At 41.4% G+C, this 16,977-nt stretch overlaps 1 protein-coding gene across 1 annotated transcript in view; it reads left to right on the forward strand.

Moving 5' to 3' along the window:
- The first annotated feature begins 7,770 nt into the window (after positions 1-7,770).
- The window catches only part of ACER3 (alkaline ceramidase 3), a 145,939-nt gene continuing 136,732 nt past the window's right edge, over positions 7,771-16,977 (forward strand). The window contains exon 1 of the mRNA XM_061150906.1: positions 7,771-7,965. Coding sequence (XP_061006889.1) covers positions 7,863-7,965 — 103 coding nt within the window. The 5' untranslated portion in view covers positions 7,771-7,862. The remainder of the gene's footprint in view (positions 7,966-16,977) is intronic.

Consider the following 16,977-nt stretch of genomic DNA (forward strand, 5'->3'; position numbering starts at 1 on the left):
CTGAAGGCCCAGTAATGGGCACTGGGAACCTAAGTTGAATATAAATGATCCTTTCTTTCCTTTGTTTAGTCGCTAAATCATGTCTGACTTTTTTGCGACCCATGGACTGTAGCCAGCCAGGCTCCTCTGTCCATGGGACTTCCCAGGCAAGAATACTGGAGTGGGTTGCTGTTTCCTCTTCCAGGGTATCATCCCAATCCAGGGACTGGACCCATGTCTCCTGCACCGCAGGTGGATTCTTTCCCACTGAGCCACCTGGGAAGCCCAGGGAACTCATAACTGCCTAACTAGTCAATAGGCAATGAGATCAAGTGTGGGAAATGCACCAGAAGGCAGAAAGCAAGGGAAGCACTAACTCTGTCTGAAGAGTGGGGCCTGGGGTTCCCACAGAAGTGTCCGTTAATTCTCAGTGTCTAGGATTGAGTGTAATGATTACAGTAATGATGCTCCTGGAAGCATAAGCATCAGCATGTGCGTAAAGCATTTATTAATTCTTATCATGTATTGTAACTGACAACATGAAGCTCCAAATTGATCTGTATTTTTAAATTCTACTTTGACAAAACATATACATGTCTATGGTGTAATAAAGCATACACACACACCCACACAGAGAAAAATGTTTGGCCATTTATATACTAAAATATTATCAGTGGTTGCTACCAAGTGATGAAATTTCAAGTGATTCCTTATATTTTTTATTTTTTATCCATTTTTTATTGTGTTACATTTTTATTTGTATAAATAAATTTTATATTATGAAACATAATTTTATTGTAGAAATGTAGATTGGTACAATCACTTTGGTAAATTATTTGGTGTTATCCAAGAAATTTGAAGATGCAAAGACACTTCCATTCATAGGTAATACATTAAAGAAATTTTTGCACATGTGTCAGATTTGTAAAAATGAATGTTCAGGGTAGAACTGGTTAAAATGGCCAAAATAGGAAACAACTTACATTCATCCTAGGAAAATGGATAAGTCCACTGTAATACCGTCATATAAGAGAAGACTTTAAAAAAATTTTTAAATTTTATTTCTGCTACCCACTAGTCATGTATATTCAGGCAAGTAATTCAACTTTCTTATACTTCAATTTCCCTAACTATGAAATTAGGGAGAGAATAGTATCTACCTCATAGGGTTGTTGTAAGATTCCAGTTCAGTTCAGACTTTAACTAAGTTAATATATATAAGGACTCAACAGAACCAGGCCCATGTAAATGTTTAATAAATGTTACCTTGTTATTATTGTTGTTATACTTTATTATTGTTATGATATTACTATAAATATTCCCAGAACACCAATTTTGTGTCAGGCCCAAGTGAGAGATTGGAGACACAAAAATAGAATGAGACAGGTTCTGTCTGGAAGATCAACTCCTAAACAGACTACCGTGAAGTGTGAGAAGAGCTATGGTGGAAGGAAACCCAGGGGCTGCAGGAACATAGAGGACCCAACCCAGGCTGGGTGTCTGGGGACTCTTCCCAGGGAAGCCTAGGGCTGTGTCCCCAGGTTGTGGTTTGTTGCACCTGGGCAATGCTCTAATATCCCCTACAGATAGGGGCTAGGAAGTGTTGATAGACAGTGACAGCCATGCCTGCACCTCAATGTAAGAGAGGCTAAGAGGTAGCATGTAGATCATAAGATCACTTAATCTGGTGAGCCTACACACTTAGTATTTGTAGGTTCAAATTTTCCTTTGCAGTTATGAAATTATGGCACAATTTGTATCTCATGTAGGAAAAATGAATAACAGTTGGGATTTCTTTAGTTGTCTTGGGAACTAGTACAAAGGTTTCTAGTAGGAATCTGGTTAAAGCTTTCAAAATTTGGATTCTCATTTGTTAGTTGAAAAATAAATGTAGGCATTGAAAATAACCTAAATATCCTGTAGTAAAGGGACCAGTAATATGGATATTTAATAATTAAGTAAATTGTGGTATATCTATGAAATTGAATATAACTTTTATATTTGGAGATGGAAATGGCAACCCACTCCATTATTCTTGCCTGGCAAATCCCCTGGCCAGAAGAGCCTGGCAGGCTACAGTCCATAGGGCCTCAAAAGAGTCAGACATGGGTTAGTGACTGAATGATAATATTTACAAGGGTTTTTAGCGGCATGAGAAATGCTTCTGAAAAAAATATAGTGTATAAAGTCATTGTTAGCACCAAATGAAAAAAATCCATACATAAAATGCTCAAAGAAAATATACTTCAATGTTGACAATGGTTATTGCTGGTTGGTGAGATTATAATGATTTCTTTTTTATTTTTTAACACTTTTTTGTATAGTTTCTAAATTTTTCAACATTAAAATGTATTTTACAGAAAGGTGTATTAAGATACAGCTCACACACCACACAGTTCAGCTATTTAGAACACTTATTGTGCAATTTAAAATATACAATTCAATGCTGGCTTTTTTTTTTTTCATATTTACAGAATTGTGCAACCATTACCACAAAATAATTTTAGAACACTTTCCTCATCCCCAAAGAAAACCAATGTGTAACTTTTAGCAGTCACTCCGCATTCCTACCCCCTTTTCAGCCGACAACTAATTTATTTTCTATCACTAATAGATTTGCCTACCTTGGATGTTTTGTATGAACAGAATCATACAATACGGACCCTTGAGTGTTTGACTTCTTTGGTGCAGTATGTTTTCAAGGCTCATCCATATTGTATCATGTATCAGTGTTTTGTTTCTTTTTATTGACAAATAATATTCCACTATATGGAATAATACTCCATTATATGGGTATTCTATACCCATAGGAATAACCAGCAGTTCCAAGAACCACCCCTTTAAGTTCAATCTGTAGAAAACAAGAGAAATGGGTAGATGTACCATATGTGCTGCTCGTCATCTCTCTGTGAGACATGCCAGACTTTCGTCTTAAGGGTGCAGATTTGGGTGTGAAACCTTCAGCTCCCTTCTGTCCTCTTACTTTGCTCCTGTATCTGGGGCTCCCAACTGAACAGACTGAGTCAGGACACCCTTCCAGGAGGGGTTGCCTCAGTCTTGGTAGAAATTCAAATAGTCCCAATTGCAGATGAGACTATTTAGAGGATCCAAAAAGTACATGAAGACTTTATGGGACTAACTTTCCTTTATGACCTTACTTGGAGAGATGTAATGTACATCTTGGGACATACGCTGACTCCTGACTCGAAGACTCGAGTTTTGGGGGTAGCTACCACTTTTGGAGTTGAATGGCTTGAATGTGAGTCAAGGGGAAAGAGGAAACACGAAATAGCCCTCCTCCCTACTGGGAGCCAAACATTTCCCACAACAGAAACACTTTGCCAGATATATTATTGAAGGACTCAAGTGAGCATGTGTTAAGACTTTAGACTATACTAAGTTGGCTGACATTGGAGGAGGAAATGGCAACCTACTCCAGTATTCTTGCTTGGAAAATCCCATGGACAGAGGAGCCTGGTGGGCTACAGTCCATAGGATCGCAGAGTTGGACACAACTGAGTGACTGACACAAATATGGGTAGTCATTTTATTAATTTATTCATCAGTTAATAGAATTTGCTTTGTTTCTACTCTTTCGTTATTGTGACTAATGCTGCTATGAACATCTTTGTACATTTTTTGTGGACATGTGTTTTCAATTCTCTTAGTATATACCTAGAAGTAGAATTGTTAGGTAACTCTGCTTAGCATTTTAAGGAACTGTTTTTCAAAGTGGCTGCATCATTTTACATAGCAGCAATATATGAAGGTTCCAATTTCTCCACATCTTTCTTAAATATTGATTTTATTAGAGTGTGTAAAGTAGTATCTGATTTTTATTTTTTATTTGCATTTCTAGTATGGCAAACATGACCATCTTTACATGTTTGGCCACTTGTAGTTTCAGTGCATGGACAAAGTTGCTCTGCAGCATGTGGGATCTTCCTGGACCAGGGGTCAAATCTGTACCCCTGCATTGGCAGGAGGATTCTAAGCCATTGGGCCACCTGGGAAGTCACAACAAAGATTTACTTTTATGTATATTCCTAAGAGTTTATAGTTTTCAGTTCAGTTCAGTCACTCAGTCATGTCCAACTCTTTGTGATCCAGTGGATTGCAGCATGCCAGGCTTCTTTTCCATCACCAACTCCCGGAGCTTGTTCAAACTCATGTCCACCGAGTTGGTGATGCCATCCAACCATCTCATCCTCTGTTGTCCTCTTCTCCTCCTGCCCTTAATCTTTCCCAGTATCAGGGCTTTTCCAATGAGTCAGTTATTCGCATCAGGTGCCCAAAATATTGGAGTTTCAGCTTCAGCATCAGTCCTTCCAATGAATATTCAGGACTGATTTCCTTTAGGATGGACTGGTTGGATCTCCTTGTAGTCCAAGGGACCCTCAAGAGTCTTCTTCAACACCACAGTTCAAAAGCATCAATTCTTCAGTGCTCAGCTTTTTTTATAGTTCAATTCTCATATCCATACATGACTACTGGAAAAACCACAGCTTTGACTAGATGGACCTTTCTCTAATGGCTCAGCTGGTAAAGAAGCCGCCTGCAATGCGGGAGACCTAGGTTCGATCCCTGGGTTGGGAAGATCTCTTGGAGAAGGAAATGGCTACCCACTCCAGTATCCTGGCCTGGAGAATTGTTAATCCATTTATAGTTTTAGCTCTTACATGTAAGTCTATGATCCATTTAAATTAATTTTTTAGGGCATCTATAAAAAAAGAATTTTTTAAGAAGGAATCTCATTTCAATTAGAAGGAATTAGAAGGAATCTCATTTCATTCTTTTGCATATGGATATCCAGTTGTTGGGCTTCTACGGTGGCTCAGTGGTAAACAGTCTGCCTGCCAATGCAGGAGACATGGATTCAATCCCTGGGTGGAGGAAAAGGCAACCTACTCCAGTATTCTTGCCTAGGAAATCCCATGGACAGAGAAGCCTGGTGGGCTACAGTCCATGGGGTCACAAAGAGAGTTGGACATAACTTAGGACCAAACAACAACATTTGGTTGTTACAACACCAGTTGAAAAGACTATTCCTTCTCTTAGCATCCTTGTTGAAAAATCAACTGACCATAAATTTATCATTTATTTCTCGAGTCTTGATTCTGTTCCATTGATCTACAGGTTTATCCATATGCCCGTACTACACTGTTTTGATTGGTGGAGGTTTGTAGTAAGTGTTGAAATCGGGAACTGTAAATCCTCCTTCTTTTTTGAGATAGCTTTGGTTGTTCTGGTTCCTTATATTTTCACGCATTGCATTAATACTGGGCTGAGGGGAAAGTTTTTTAGAAAAGAGAGAAAAGAAGATAGATATTGCTGAAGGATCTATGAAATCCACTTTGTGTTTTCTCAGTGATACTACTGCAGTTTACTTTTTCTCTTTATTGATTAGTTAATATTCCTTTTGGGCTTCTCTGGTGGCTCAGTGGTAAAGAATTCTGCAATGCAGGGGTTCAATCCTTGGGTCGAGAAGATCCCCTGGAGAAGGAAATGGCAAACTACTCTAGTATTCTTGCCTGGGAAATCCCATGGATTTCCATGGGTTTCCATGGATTTCCATTGGGTTGCAAAAGAGTTGGACAGGACTTATTGACTAAACAGCAACAACAACAAATAATTCTCTTAATTAATTGATTTTTCTCTCCTAAATTTTGTCCTGATCATGGTAGGTCCCCTCTGCCCCCAACTGTTAATGTGCTAGGTATTGATGTAGCCAAGGCCTCATCTTCTGCTTTGGGTCACTTGGCTGAGTTAGAGATTCTTTCCACATAACAGCTCCCACAACATCTTAATTTTTGCTTTACTTCTAGCAACAAGTATTAACACAGTCTACAGTTGTGGTATCTACAGTTTTTATTGCAATCTCAACAACAAATCACTTGTAGTATGTATTTCTGCATATTCATTTTGAATATACAAATATATATATTCATTTATAAATTATATATACTTATGATTATTATATATATTAAGAACATACTTGAGACAGAAATTTTAAAGGACAAGATAAAAAATGACTAGAAATAAAAGTTTTCCCACTCCTCAGTATTATTTCTCTCTTTAAAGACTGCCATCTTAGATGTCTTCTATTTACCTCCATGTGTTCCTGCTGTTGTTAAGTCCTGTCCGATTCTTTACAACTCCATGGATTGTAGTCTACGAGGCTCCTCTATCCGTGGTATTTCCCAGGCAAGAATACTGGAGTGGGTGGCCATTTCCTCCTCGGGGGAATCTTCCTGACCCAGGGATCAAACCTGGGACTCCTGCATTGTCAGGCAGATTCTTTAACACTGAGGCAGCAGGGAAGTTCCCATGTGTTCCTAGCATTCAGCCAAAGGCTGAGTACATAGCAGCTCAATGTCTGCTGTTCAAAAGAAAAATTTCGACACCCTACTATTTCTATGAAACACTCAACCTCTAGATTTGCACACTGCCAGTAAAGGTTCTGCATCTATTATCTGCTACAGACATTTTGTAGAGAGGCTGTAATATCTTTTACCTTTGATTACATCTTACATGACTTATTTCTTTAGAAAATATTAAATTGCAGTTGTGCCATCCTTAACTATACTCTGTGTTGCAAAGTGCATGGTCAGGCAGAATCCTGGAGGTAAAAATGGAAATCAGATTTTCAGATCAGGATGTATCCTTCACTGGAGGATAGGAACAAAGGTCAAAGGAGCGACTGGGGGTAAGAGTCAGGAGGGTTTCAGGAAGCCAGGTTCTAAAGGACCAGCGGAAACTTGTCAATGGAGAAGAGAGGAAGGCCGGCATTCCCAGCTGAAACGCAGGTGCAAAGGCAGGAAGATGGGAGTGGACCCCGTACATTCTGAGCTAGGGAAGAGTTTGGTGTAGCTGAACTCTAGGGGCAGGGGGCGTGCATTTGTGTTTTAAAAAGATCCCTCCAGCAGCTCTGCGAAGTATTAAGGTCTTGAAGCTGGTAGTAGGGGAGGCTGTGGGTTGCCTGAAGAACAGGGCACAATTATAGATTGCTAGATGGTGGAAACTTCTCGGCTTGGAAGCCCAAAGGGAAGCAGGCTTTAGCGTTCTGGCTGCACTGTTGTTTCAGGATCTCAAAGTGCCCCCTCCCCCTTCATTTTTCTGGGACCAGGATTTGTTGTTCCCGAGTGGCTCATATGGTAAAGAATCTGCCTGCGATGCAAGAGACGTGGGTTCGATTCCTGGGGTGGGGAAGATCCCCTGGAGGAGGAAATAGCTACCCACTCCAGTATTCTTGCCTGGGAAATCCCATGGACAGAGGAATCTGGCGGGCTACAGTCCACCGGGTCGCAAAGAGTCGGACACGACTGAGCGACTGAACTGACTGACACTTATACCTTTATCAGAAAATTACTGTTTGTTTCCTGGGAGTCCTCGGCGGGGCTGGAGTAGTCGGTTTCTGAGCTCCTCTGGAGGCCTGTGACCAAGTAAAGACACTGAGGCGCATCCCTGCACAGGTTTTATCAAGCCAGGGCTTGATTGAAGCCTTCATCCCACCCCCGCCTCAATAAAATCAACCGCCCCTCCTACAGAAGCTCAGAGGTTCGGATGGAAAACTGCCTCGGGGATGTCAGGAACGCCTAACCCACAGCCAAGGGCGTGTCTAGGCGGGGCCGGCGGCCCAGGTCACACCCCTTCCCGAGGAAGGAGGGGGCAGGGCAGTCCCCGGCCCTCGGCCTGGGCTCTGCGCCGGCCGCGGTGGGCGGGGTCTGTGGTCCGGCGGGTCGCTGACGGCGCCGGGCCCCGCCCCTCGGGGACGGAGGGCGGGCGGGACGCTAGACTAGCGCGCCAGCAGGGCCAGAGTCGGCCTGGGAGCCCGCGGAGCCGATCGCAGCCAGTGGAGCGCTTGGGCGGGGGCGGCGCGCGCGATGGCTCCCGCCGGGGACCGCGAGGGCTACTGGGGTCCAACGACCTCCACGCTGGACTGGTGCGAGGAGAACTACGCGGTGACCTGGTATATCGCAGAGTTCTGTGAGTGCGGGTGCCGGCCTGAGGCGGGAGCGAGGGAGGGAGGGCGCCGGTCTGAGGGGGAGACGCCGCGTGAGGAAGGCAGAGGGCGGACCTGGCCGCCGGGGGAGGCACCGGGCCTGGCCGGGGGAGGTGGCGTAGGGGAGACCGGGCCAGGGGACTGGAACGGGAAGATTGCGGAGGAAGGCAGCAGCTAGAGCGATCCAGAGTGGCGGGTGGGGAGGGCCAGTCTGGACGGGTTGAGGGTGGCCTTGAAATTGGGGGGCGGAAGAGAAGTGGAGAGCCCCTGCTGGACCTAAGGGGAAAGCCTGAGGGGCAGGGTTGGGAATGGGGATTCCGCTGCCTGAGGGGCGAGTGGGGACAGCCCGAGAAGAGCTCGGGACAGTGGGGGACTCTGCTCGTTTGAATGAGGGCCCGGGACACCTGCTCCTACTGTTGCTGTCACCACCTTCGTCATAAGGGCACAGGAGAAGGGAACAGGTCCTAGCTCAGTCTTCCCCCAAATACGTGAAAATACGGTCTTTGCCTTCCTCTTTCTCTGTTCCTGTGAGACCTCTTCGGTCACTTTACAGGGAACGGTTTTCCCCGTGTCAGATCCCGACCCCTGTCTGTACCCCCAGCCCACTCCCACCCGGGGTATCTTCGGTACCAGAAATCACCTCCTCTCGGAGTACGATCGTTCGGCTCTCTCCTTGCATCCGGAGGTAGACGGCAGCCTCTAGTCAGTACCTTCCGGCTCGTGCCAGGCTCCTAAGGGCACAAGGGTTCCAGTGCCGACTCCACCCTGCCTCCTCTCCGACTACCTGACAAAGGTATAGGTTCTTCTGAGGACAGTACTTGCACTGATTGCACCTACTGAGGACTTGGGAAGAATCTTCTTCCAGTTGCTGCCCCTGACTGGTCCTTTGGGGCTCTGCGTGTGTATTTCCCCAGATGGACGTTCTTGCCAGGCAAGGAGAGCTCAGGAAAAATCTGCCACTTCTTTTTTGTAGTTTACTTTCGTTAAGTTTTAAGAGCACAATATTTGATCCTTCAGGTGCCTGCTTCTGGCAAGGTACAGAGAATATTTTTTGGCTCACTATTACTGCCTTCTTTTAATTGGCTCAACTTTCTCAGGACAGGAAGCAAAACCCTTTTTTAGCTAACCTTCCCATTGTTGGGTCTTTTTCTCCCAGGCATGTGTTTGGCTTTGTGGGAAAGAGACAAGACTTTCATGTCAGCCAGCTGATCCTCCTTTATTATGTTCCCTGGTAATTGACTAGCATTTAAGAAAAAAAAAAACACAAGAAAACTGGTTGTTTTTAAGACTTTCGGTACCATTTTCTTTAAACTGTGATTTAGGCTGAGAGTTACTTTTCCCGAACTACTAGTTAAATTAATAATTTTTACATAGTAATAGATGGATATGGACAAAGGGATCATTTGTAGTGTAATTATTTGGCAGCTCAAATGTTGGAGAAGGAAGTGCTTTACATATTTGTTGTTAGATCACTTTGACAAGTCTGTACACGGTCCAGAGGAGGTCCATGAGAGAAGGGGCTTAAAATGTGCTTTCTGAACTAGAAATGTGTTATGTGGAAAAGTGAAACTCAGGAATCTTCAAATGTTGATTGGGCTGTAGTATAGAATAGATAAACTTCCTGTATTTTTCTAGAATGTGAAATTAGAGCCTATGGGTGGAAACTACTTGAAAGGGGAGAGATTTTGGTTCAACATAAGGAAAATTTTAAAGTTATAATCATTGAATGGATTGAATCGAGAGGTGGAGGGCTTTCTGTCACTAAAAGTGTTAAAACAGACCTTGCTAGGCTAACTCACATAGAATAGTTTAGAGGGAATTAATTGTTTGGTGGGCTTCGCTGGTGGCTCAGTGGTAAAGAATCCGCCTGCCAATGCAGGAGACTTGGGCTTGGTCTCTGGGTCAGAAAGATCTGGGGAGGAGAAAACGGCAGCACACTCCACTATTCTTGGAGTGTGGAAGAATCCTGGAAAATTCCATGGACAGAGGAGCCTGGTGGGCTACAGTCCATGGGGCTGCAGAAGAGTCAGACATGACTTAGCAACTAAACAATTGTTTGGTAGAGAAAAGGGATTGGCTTCAGTTGGACTTTAGGTCCTTTGCAACTTTATGGGTCAATATAGGTAATAATGACTGTTAGTTTAGAGTCAAGGATTAGAATCAAAAGAGAAAACTGACAGTTAAGTCATGTGAGATATGAGAGCGCAAGATACTGTTGTTCTGACAGATAGCTCTGAAAAATGGGAAATGGCTTTGGTTCTTAATGTCCTCAGAAGAGGAAACTCTGAGCAGACTAGGTATCAGGGAGTGCAGGAAGAGGATGAGTGAGTGTTGGCAGCCCTTTGCACTTGTACCATGGAAGAAAATGATCTGAAAGAATTTAAGGTCAGCCTTATTACCCAGTAAGTAGTGTGAATCTATTCATATCTGAATATGAGACTTTATCTTTGAAAAATAGTCTGATTAATAATGTGTTTGGGCTCCCCAGGTAGGAGCAGTGGTAAAGAATCTGCGTGCCAATGCAGGAGACATGAGCTTTGATCCCTGGGATTAGGAAGATCCCATAGAGTAGGAAATAGCAACCCACTTCAGTATTCATGCCCAGAGAATCCCATGGACAGAGGAGCCTGGTGGGCTACAGTCCATGGGTTAGGAAAGAGTTGGATATGACTGAAGCAACTTAGCATGCATGCACAATAATGTGCTTAAAGCGAAGCAACTTTATCATGATTAAAATATTTACAATAATGATAGAAATATTAATGATGATGATAATGGTGATAATAGCTATATATAAGTGCTTACTATGTATCACATTTTGCTAAGCACTTCATATATCTTATCTTTTTTGACATTTACTATAATTCCAAAAAGAAGGCATTAACCCTAATAAGTAATTTAAGGTTGCAAAAAAGTCAGGTAGAGATAATATTCAAGTTGAGGTCTGACTCTAAAGCTACTATACCATATTATTTCTATCATGTATTTATTGTTTTGCCCCAGCATGCAAGGGATGAGGACAAGCATGAAGTAGTATACTATCACAGATGACAAATAACTCTTCAGGAAGCCCATCTCTCAGCATTGGGTATGTGTGTTTTGGGTAATTTAAAAACAGGTTTGGGGAATTGCATGTAAAGATGGCAGCAGTTCTCAGTCACTAAAAAACTTTAAACACAATCTTCTTAACATCATCCAGTTTGAGTTCATGTTCCTTTTTTGTTTAAGTGGATTTTAACAAACACGGGAAAAGGTAGTTTCTCTCTTTTTTTCAATAGTTTTTTTTTTTTTTTAATTGATTAATTCGGTGGGGCTGGGTCTTAGTTGCTGCATGTGAACTCTTAGTTGAAGCAAGTGGGATCTAGTTCCCTGACCTGGGAGCAGACCCAGGCCCCTTGCATTGGGAGTGCAGAATCTTAGCCACTGGACCACTAAGGAAGTCCCTTTGATGATTTCTCTTCAGTTGTGAAATACTAAATACCTTGATGTGCCAGAACTTACAAGTACAGACAGTCCTCACTTTGCTTGTAGGGTGGGACAATACAAATGACTATGCAAGTTAAAACCTAGCTAATCAGTCTTAATACTCAATAAGAAAAGTTATGAGTGTTCTGTGACTTTTACATATTTTTGTCAAACGTTGTAAATCCTCATTGTTAGTCATAAATATATGAAAAAATAAAAAAAATATTAAAACATACTTTTTTCAGTCACTAAGTTGTGTCCGACTCTTTGTGATCCCATGGCCCCATGGACTGCAGCACACAAGGCCTCCCTGTCCTTTACTATCTCCCAGAGTTTGCTCAGACTCATGTCTATTAAGTTGACGATGCCATCCAACCATCTCATCCTCTGTTTAGTACACTGTAATTTAAAACATTAAAATCATTGAGAGTTAAAATGTTTTATTTCTTTGTCGAAGAACTTATCTAGAATAGCTTGAGTAGAACTTGCCTTCTTGTCATGTAACTTATGATACAGAATGAGTATTTTCTTCTGTGCCTTGGTGGATTGTCTTCATCCTTTCTAAGTTTGGATCACTTTCCAACATTTCATTCTTAGCACTTTCAATATTGTGGAATATTTCTGAGAGTTCCTTTAATGCACAGTTTTTGCTGGTGTCACTTCTGGTCCATCTTCATTCTTTTTTCACAACCAGTTTCTTTTGTAACTCCATTTATGTTTGAGTTTTTTTCTAACATGGTTACTTTTTAAAAAAATTATATTGAAGTATAGTTGATTAACAGTGTTGTGTTAATTTCAGCAAATGTGCAGCAAAGTGATTCAGTTATACATATGTACATTCTTTTTCATATTCTTTTCCATCATGGTTTGTCATAGGATATGGAATGTAGTTCTCTGAGCTATACAGTGGGACCTTGTTTATCCATTCTCTATATAATAATTGAAGTGAAGTCACTCAGTCGTGTCCTACTCTTTGCAACCCCATGGACAGTAGCCCACAAGGCTCCTCTGTCCATGGAATTTTCCAGGCAAGAGTACTGGAGTGGGTTGCCATTTCCTTCTCCTGGGGATCTTTCTGACCCAGGGCTCGAACCTGGGTCTCCCGCATTGCAGGCAGACACTTTACCGTCTGAGTCACCAGGGAAGCCAAGCCCATATAATAGTTTGCACCTGCTAATCTCAAACTTCCAATCATCCCTCCCCCACCCCAACACTATTACTTTTTTTTGTTTCTTTTCTGCACTTTCATCATTGTTGGCCTGTTCCATCTTTCAATTATCCGTTTTTGTAAAATGCCACGTATGTTCCTCACCGGGAGACTAGGAGGCAACTTAGCTACATGCTTTGCCCTCTGTACATGAACTGAAGAGCCAGATGTGCAGTGACTAAACACCAACAGACTTTGCCTTGGGCTAGGCTTATTCAAGCTAGATAGGTGTTGGCTCTTCTAACAGATTTGCTGCTCCTCTCCCCATCCTGTTCACAGGAACTGGGCAGAAGGGAAGCAGGGCAACCCTCAGTCTTTCACTGAGGGATGGGATTTATGATGGGATTCTCTTAGATCGGATAAAGGGATAAACTATCCTTTGTTGCCAGTGCAGCAGGAGACTAGAGAGGCTTTAACCAGCTGCCTCTGCCATACACATGTGCTCAGTTCAGTTCAGTCGCTCAGTTGTGTCCGACTCTTTGCGACCCCATGAATCACAGCACTCCAGGCCTCCCTGTCCATCACCAACTCCCGGAGTTACTCAAACTCATGCCCATCGAGTTGGTGATGCCACCCAGCCATCTCATCCTCTGTCGTCCCCTTCTCCTCCTGCCCCCCAATCCCTCCCACCATCAGGGTCTTTTCCAATGAATCAACTCTTCGCATGAGGTGGCCAAAGTACTGGAGTTTCAGCTTCAGCATCAGTCCTTCCAATGAACACCCAGGACTGATCTCCTTTAGGATGGACTGGTTGGATCTCCTTGCTACTTGTATCTTATTGCACACTTTTCCTTTCCTTTTTTCAGGCCCTTTCCTACTGTCTTCTCTGAATAGTGGCCTCTAGGAATTGAGCATACTTCAGGCTTCTTTTGGCCCTGGGGTTCTGTGGGCTTGGTGGAGGTGGTGTCCATGTCACCTTAAGGAAGATAGTCTTTTTCCTGAGTTATTGACAAGCAAACAGCACTGCCTCTGACTCGTGACTAAGAAACACCACTGAAGAATGAAGGCCAAATGGAGGGCCAAATTCATGGTACCAAAGGGTTTGGATTTAATGTATACAAGTCAGAGATGGCCAGTAAATTGTTTCAGTTGCTGTGATTTTGCTGTGATTTGTGTTTCAGTTGCTTCCTATTGCATAGGAAGCTGAATGTTAGGTCCATGAATCAAGGTAAATTGGAGGCAGTCAAGCAGAAAATGGTAAGAATAAACATCAACATCCTAGGAATCAGTAAACTAAAATGGACAGGAATTGGTGAATTTAATTCAGATGACCATTATATCTACTACTGTGGGCAAGAATCCCTTAGACAAAACAGAGAAGCCTTCATAATCAACAAGAGTCTGAAATGCAGTACTTGGGTGTAACCTCAAAAATGACAGGATGATCTTGGTTCTTTTCCAAGGCAAGCCATTCAATATCACAATAATTTAAGTCTATATGTATACATTGAATTGCAAGGAAGGGGGTACTTTACAGTGTTAGTGCTGGAAGAACAGCTAGCTGTTTGTATACTTATTTATTAATCATTGTGGAAAAACACATGTAACATAAAATTTACCATTGTAACCATTTTTCACTGTACAGTTCTGTAGTGTTAAGTACATTGACATCATTGCATAACCAATCTCTGTAACTCTCTCATCTTGCAGAACTGAAACTCCAAATCCATTTAACAGCTCCATTTCCCTCCTTCCTCCCTACCTACCCCTAGACCCTGGCAACCAGTCTTCTGCTTTCTGTCTTTATGAATTTATATAAGTGGGATCAGCAGTGGGGTTTTTTTTTTTTTTTTTGCAACTGGCTTATTTCATTTAGCATAATGCCCTTATGTAGCATTTTGTACCATGTATTAGAACTTCCTTCTTTCCAAAGGCTGAATAGTATTTCATTATGTGTACACTGCATTTTGCTTATCCATTCATCCACTGATGTACACATGGGTTGCTTCCACCTCTTTGCTCTAGTGAATAGTGAGGCTGTGACATGGGTGTACAAATATCTCTTTGACCCAAAAGTGGAATTTCTGGTTCATATGGTGACATTGCAGCTATTTTAACCTTTTTATTAGAAAAAAAGCATTTTATATCTTCTTATTTTCTTTTTTGGGCAATTTATTATTTTTCTTATATAAATTGTAGCTTAATACTTCTACATAAATTATGATTATTAGTATACTTTATCCCTATTTAAAATAGTCAAAAGCACATGTGACTCTCAATCAGAGGATATGTTATTGCACTGTATTGATTCATATGAGATATATAAGATAATATATTACCTTAATGTATTGATATAATTCTATTCCAAAGAAAAGCAGCATAATATTTTCATTGCAGCCTTATTTCAGATAAATTTGACTTTTGAGATATTGAAAATAGCCAATAGAAATAATAAAAGCTAACATTATAGGACACTTAATGTGCAAAGCTTTGTGTGTATATTATCTTATAAGAATGATTATTATAATCCTTATAACTCTTTTAAAGTTTAGGAAGGTTAAGTAACTTGCCCTAGGTCACAGACTATTAAGTGGCAGAGCTTAAGTGACCATCTAAGGGCTGTCTGATTCTAAAGTTATCCTCTTAACTCTCATACTGTCTTGCCTCCTTCCATTACTACTTTTTCAGACTTCAGTGAGTCCAGGGACCTCAGGTTCATAACTAGTGGTCTAACCTCATTTTATATATAAAGAGAAGAACCTTGAGAGGTGACATGATTTGCCCAAGATTATATTGCAAATTAGTTAGGAAACCTAGACCAGAATCCACATTCAGTTATTTCTCAGCATGGGAAATGGTAGAGCTGAGGAGGATGATGTCAGATGTTGTTGATGTCATATTGTTAATGAGTTACCAGGTCATAGGACTTCCTCAGAACAAAAAGCGTGCCTAATGAACTACTTTTTTTGTGGTGAAAATACCTAACAACTATAGAGTGCTTTACAGTAGTGCTGCTCAGATTTTCATGTGCATGTGAATTATCTAGAGGTCTTCTTAAAATGCATATTCCAGTATAGTAAGTCTGGAATGTAGCCTTAGATTCTGCATTTCTTATAAGCTATCAAGTCATTACTATCAAGTTTTATAAGCTATCAAGTCTGGAGATTATACTTGGAGAAGCAAGACTTTATAGTTCACAAAGCACTATTAATTCTTTTTTTCCTATGGGATGTAAGTGTTCTCCCTGTTTGTAGGTAAGAAATCAAGTTCAGAAGGATAAATGACTTCTTCAGGATCACAGGGCTGATACTGGAATCTAGGATTCTAACTTGAAAATCAAGTTAGGTGTTGATCACCACCCTCTTAACAGGCCAAAAACACTGCATGTGAAGAAAAGTTTGAAAATGATTGTTCTGGGTCATGAGCCAAATTGAATTTAAAATTGAACATATTACATTTTCATTTTGGAAACAATTTTCTTTTGTTCCTGATACCTAAGCCAAGCTCAAGCCAAACTATCTTTTAGACTTTGGTCTATATTTAGAAAGTTTTCTTAAATGAACAATGCAAAGAAGTAGAGGAAAACAACAGAATGGGAAAGACTAGAAATCTTTTCAAGAAAGTTGAAGATACCTAGGAAATGTTTCATGCAAGGATGGGCATAATAAAGACAGAAATGGTAAGGACCTAACAGAAACAGTAGAGATTAAGATGAGGTGGCAAGAATTCACAGGAGGACAATACAAAAAAGGTCTTAATGACCCAGATAACCATGATGGTGTGGTCACTCACACCATCAGAGACAGACCTCTTGGAATGTGAAGTCAAGTGGGCCTTAGGAAGCATTACTACGAACAAAGCTAGTGGAGGTGATGGAATTCCAACTGAGCTATTTCAAATCCTAAAAGATTATGCTATTAAAGTGTTGCGCTCAATATGCCAGCAAGTTTAGAAAACTCAGCAGTGGCCACTGGACTGGGAAAGGTCAGTTTTCATTCCAATGCCAAAGAATATTCAAACTACCATACAATTGTTCTCATTTCACATACTCTTAAGGTTATGCTCAATATCCTTCAAGCTAGGCTTCAGCAGTTATGTGATCTAAGAAATTCCAGATGTACAAGCTGGGTTTTGAAGAGGCAGAGGAACCAGAGATAAAATTGCCAACGTTTGTTGTATCATGCAGAAAGCCAGGGAGTTCAGAAAAACATCTACTTCTGCTTCATTGACCAGGCGAAAACCTTTGACTGTGTGGATCACAACAAACTGTGGAAAATTCTTAAGAGATGAAAGTACCAGACCACCTTACTTGACTCTTGAGAAACCTGTATGCAGGTCAAAAAGCAGCAGTTAGAACCAGACATGGAACAACTGACTGGTTCAA

Source organism: Dama dama, chromosome 1 (genome assembly GCF_033118175.1).
Source record: "Dama dama isolate Ldn47 chromosome 1, ASM3311817v1, whole genome shotgun sequence".
Taxonomy (NCBI): Eukaryota; Metazoa; Chordata; class Mammalia; order Artiodactyla; family Cervidae; genus Dama; species Dama dama.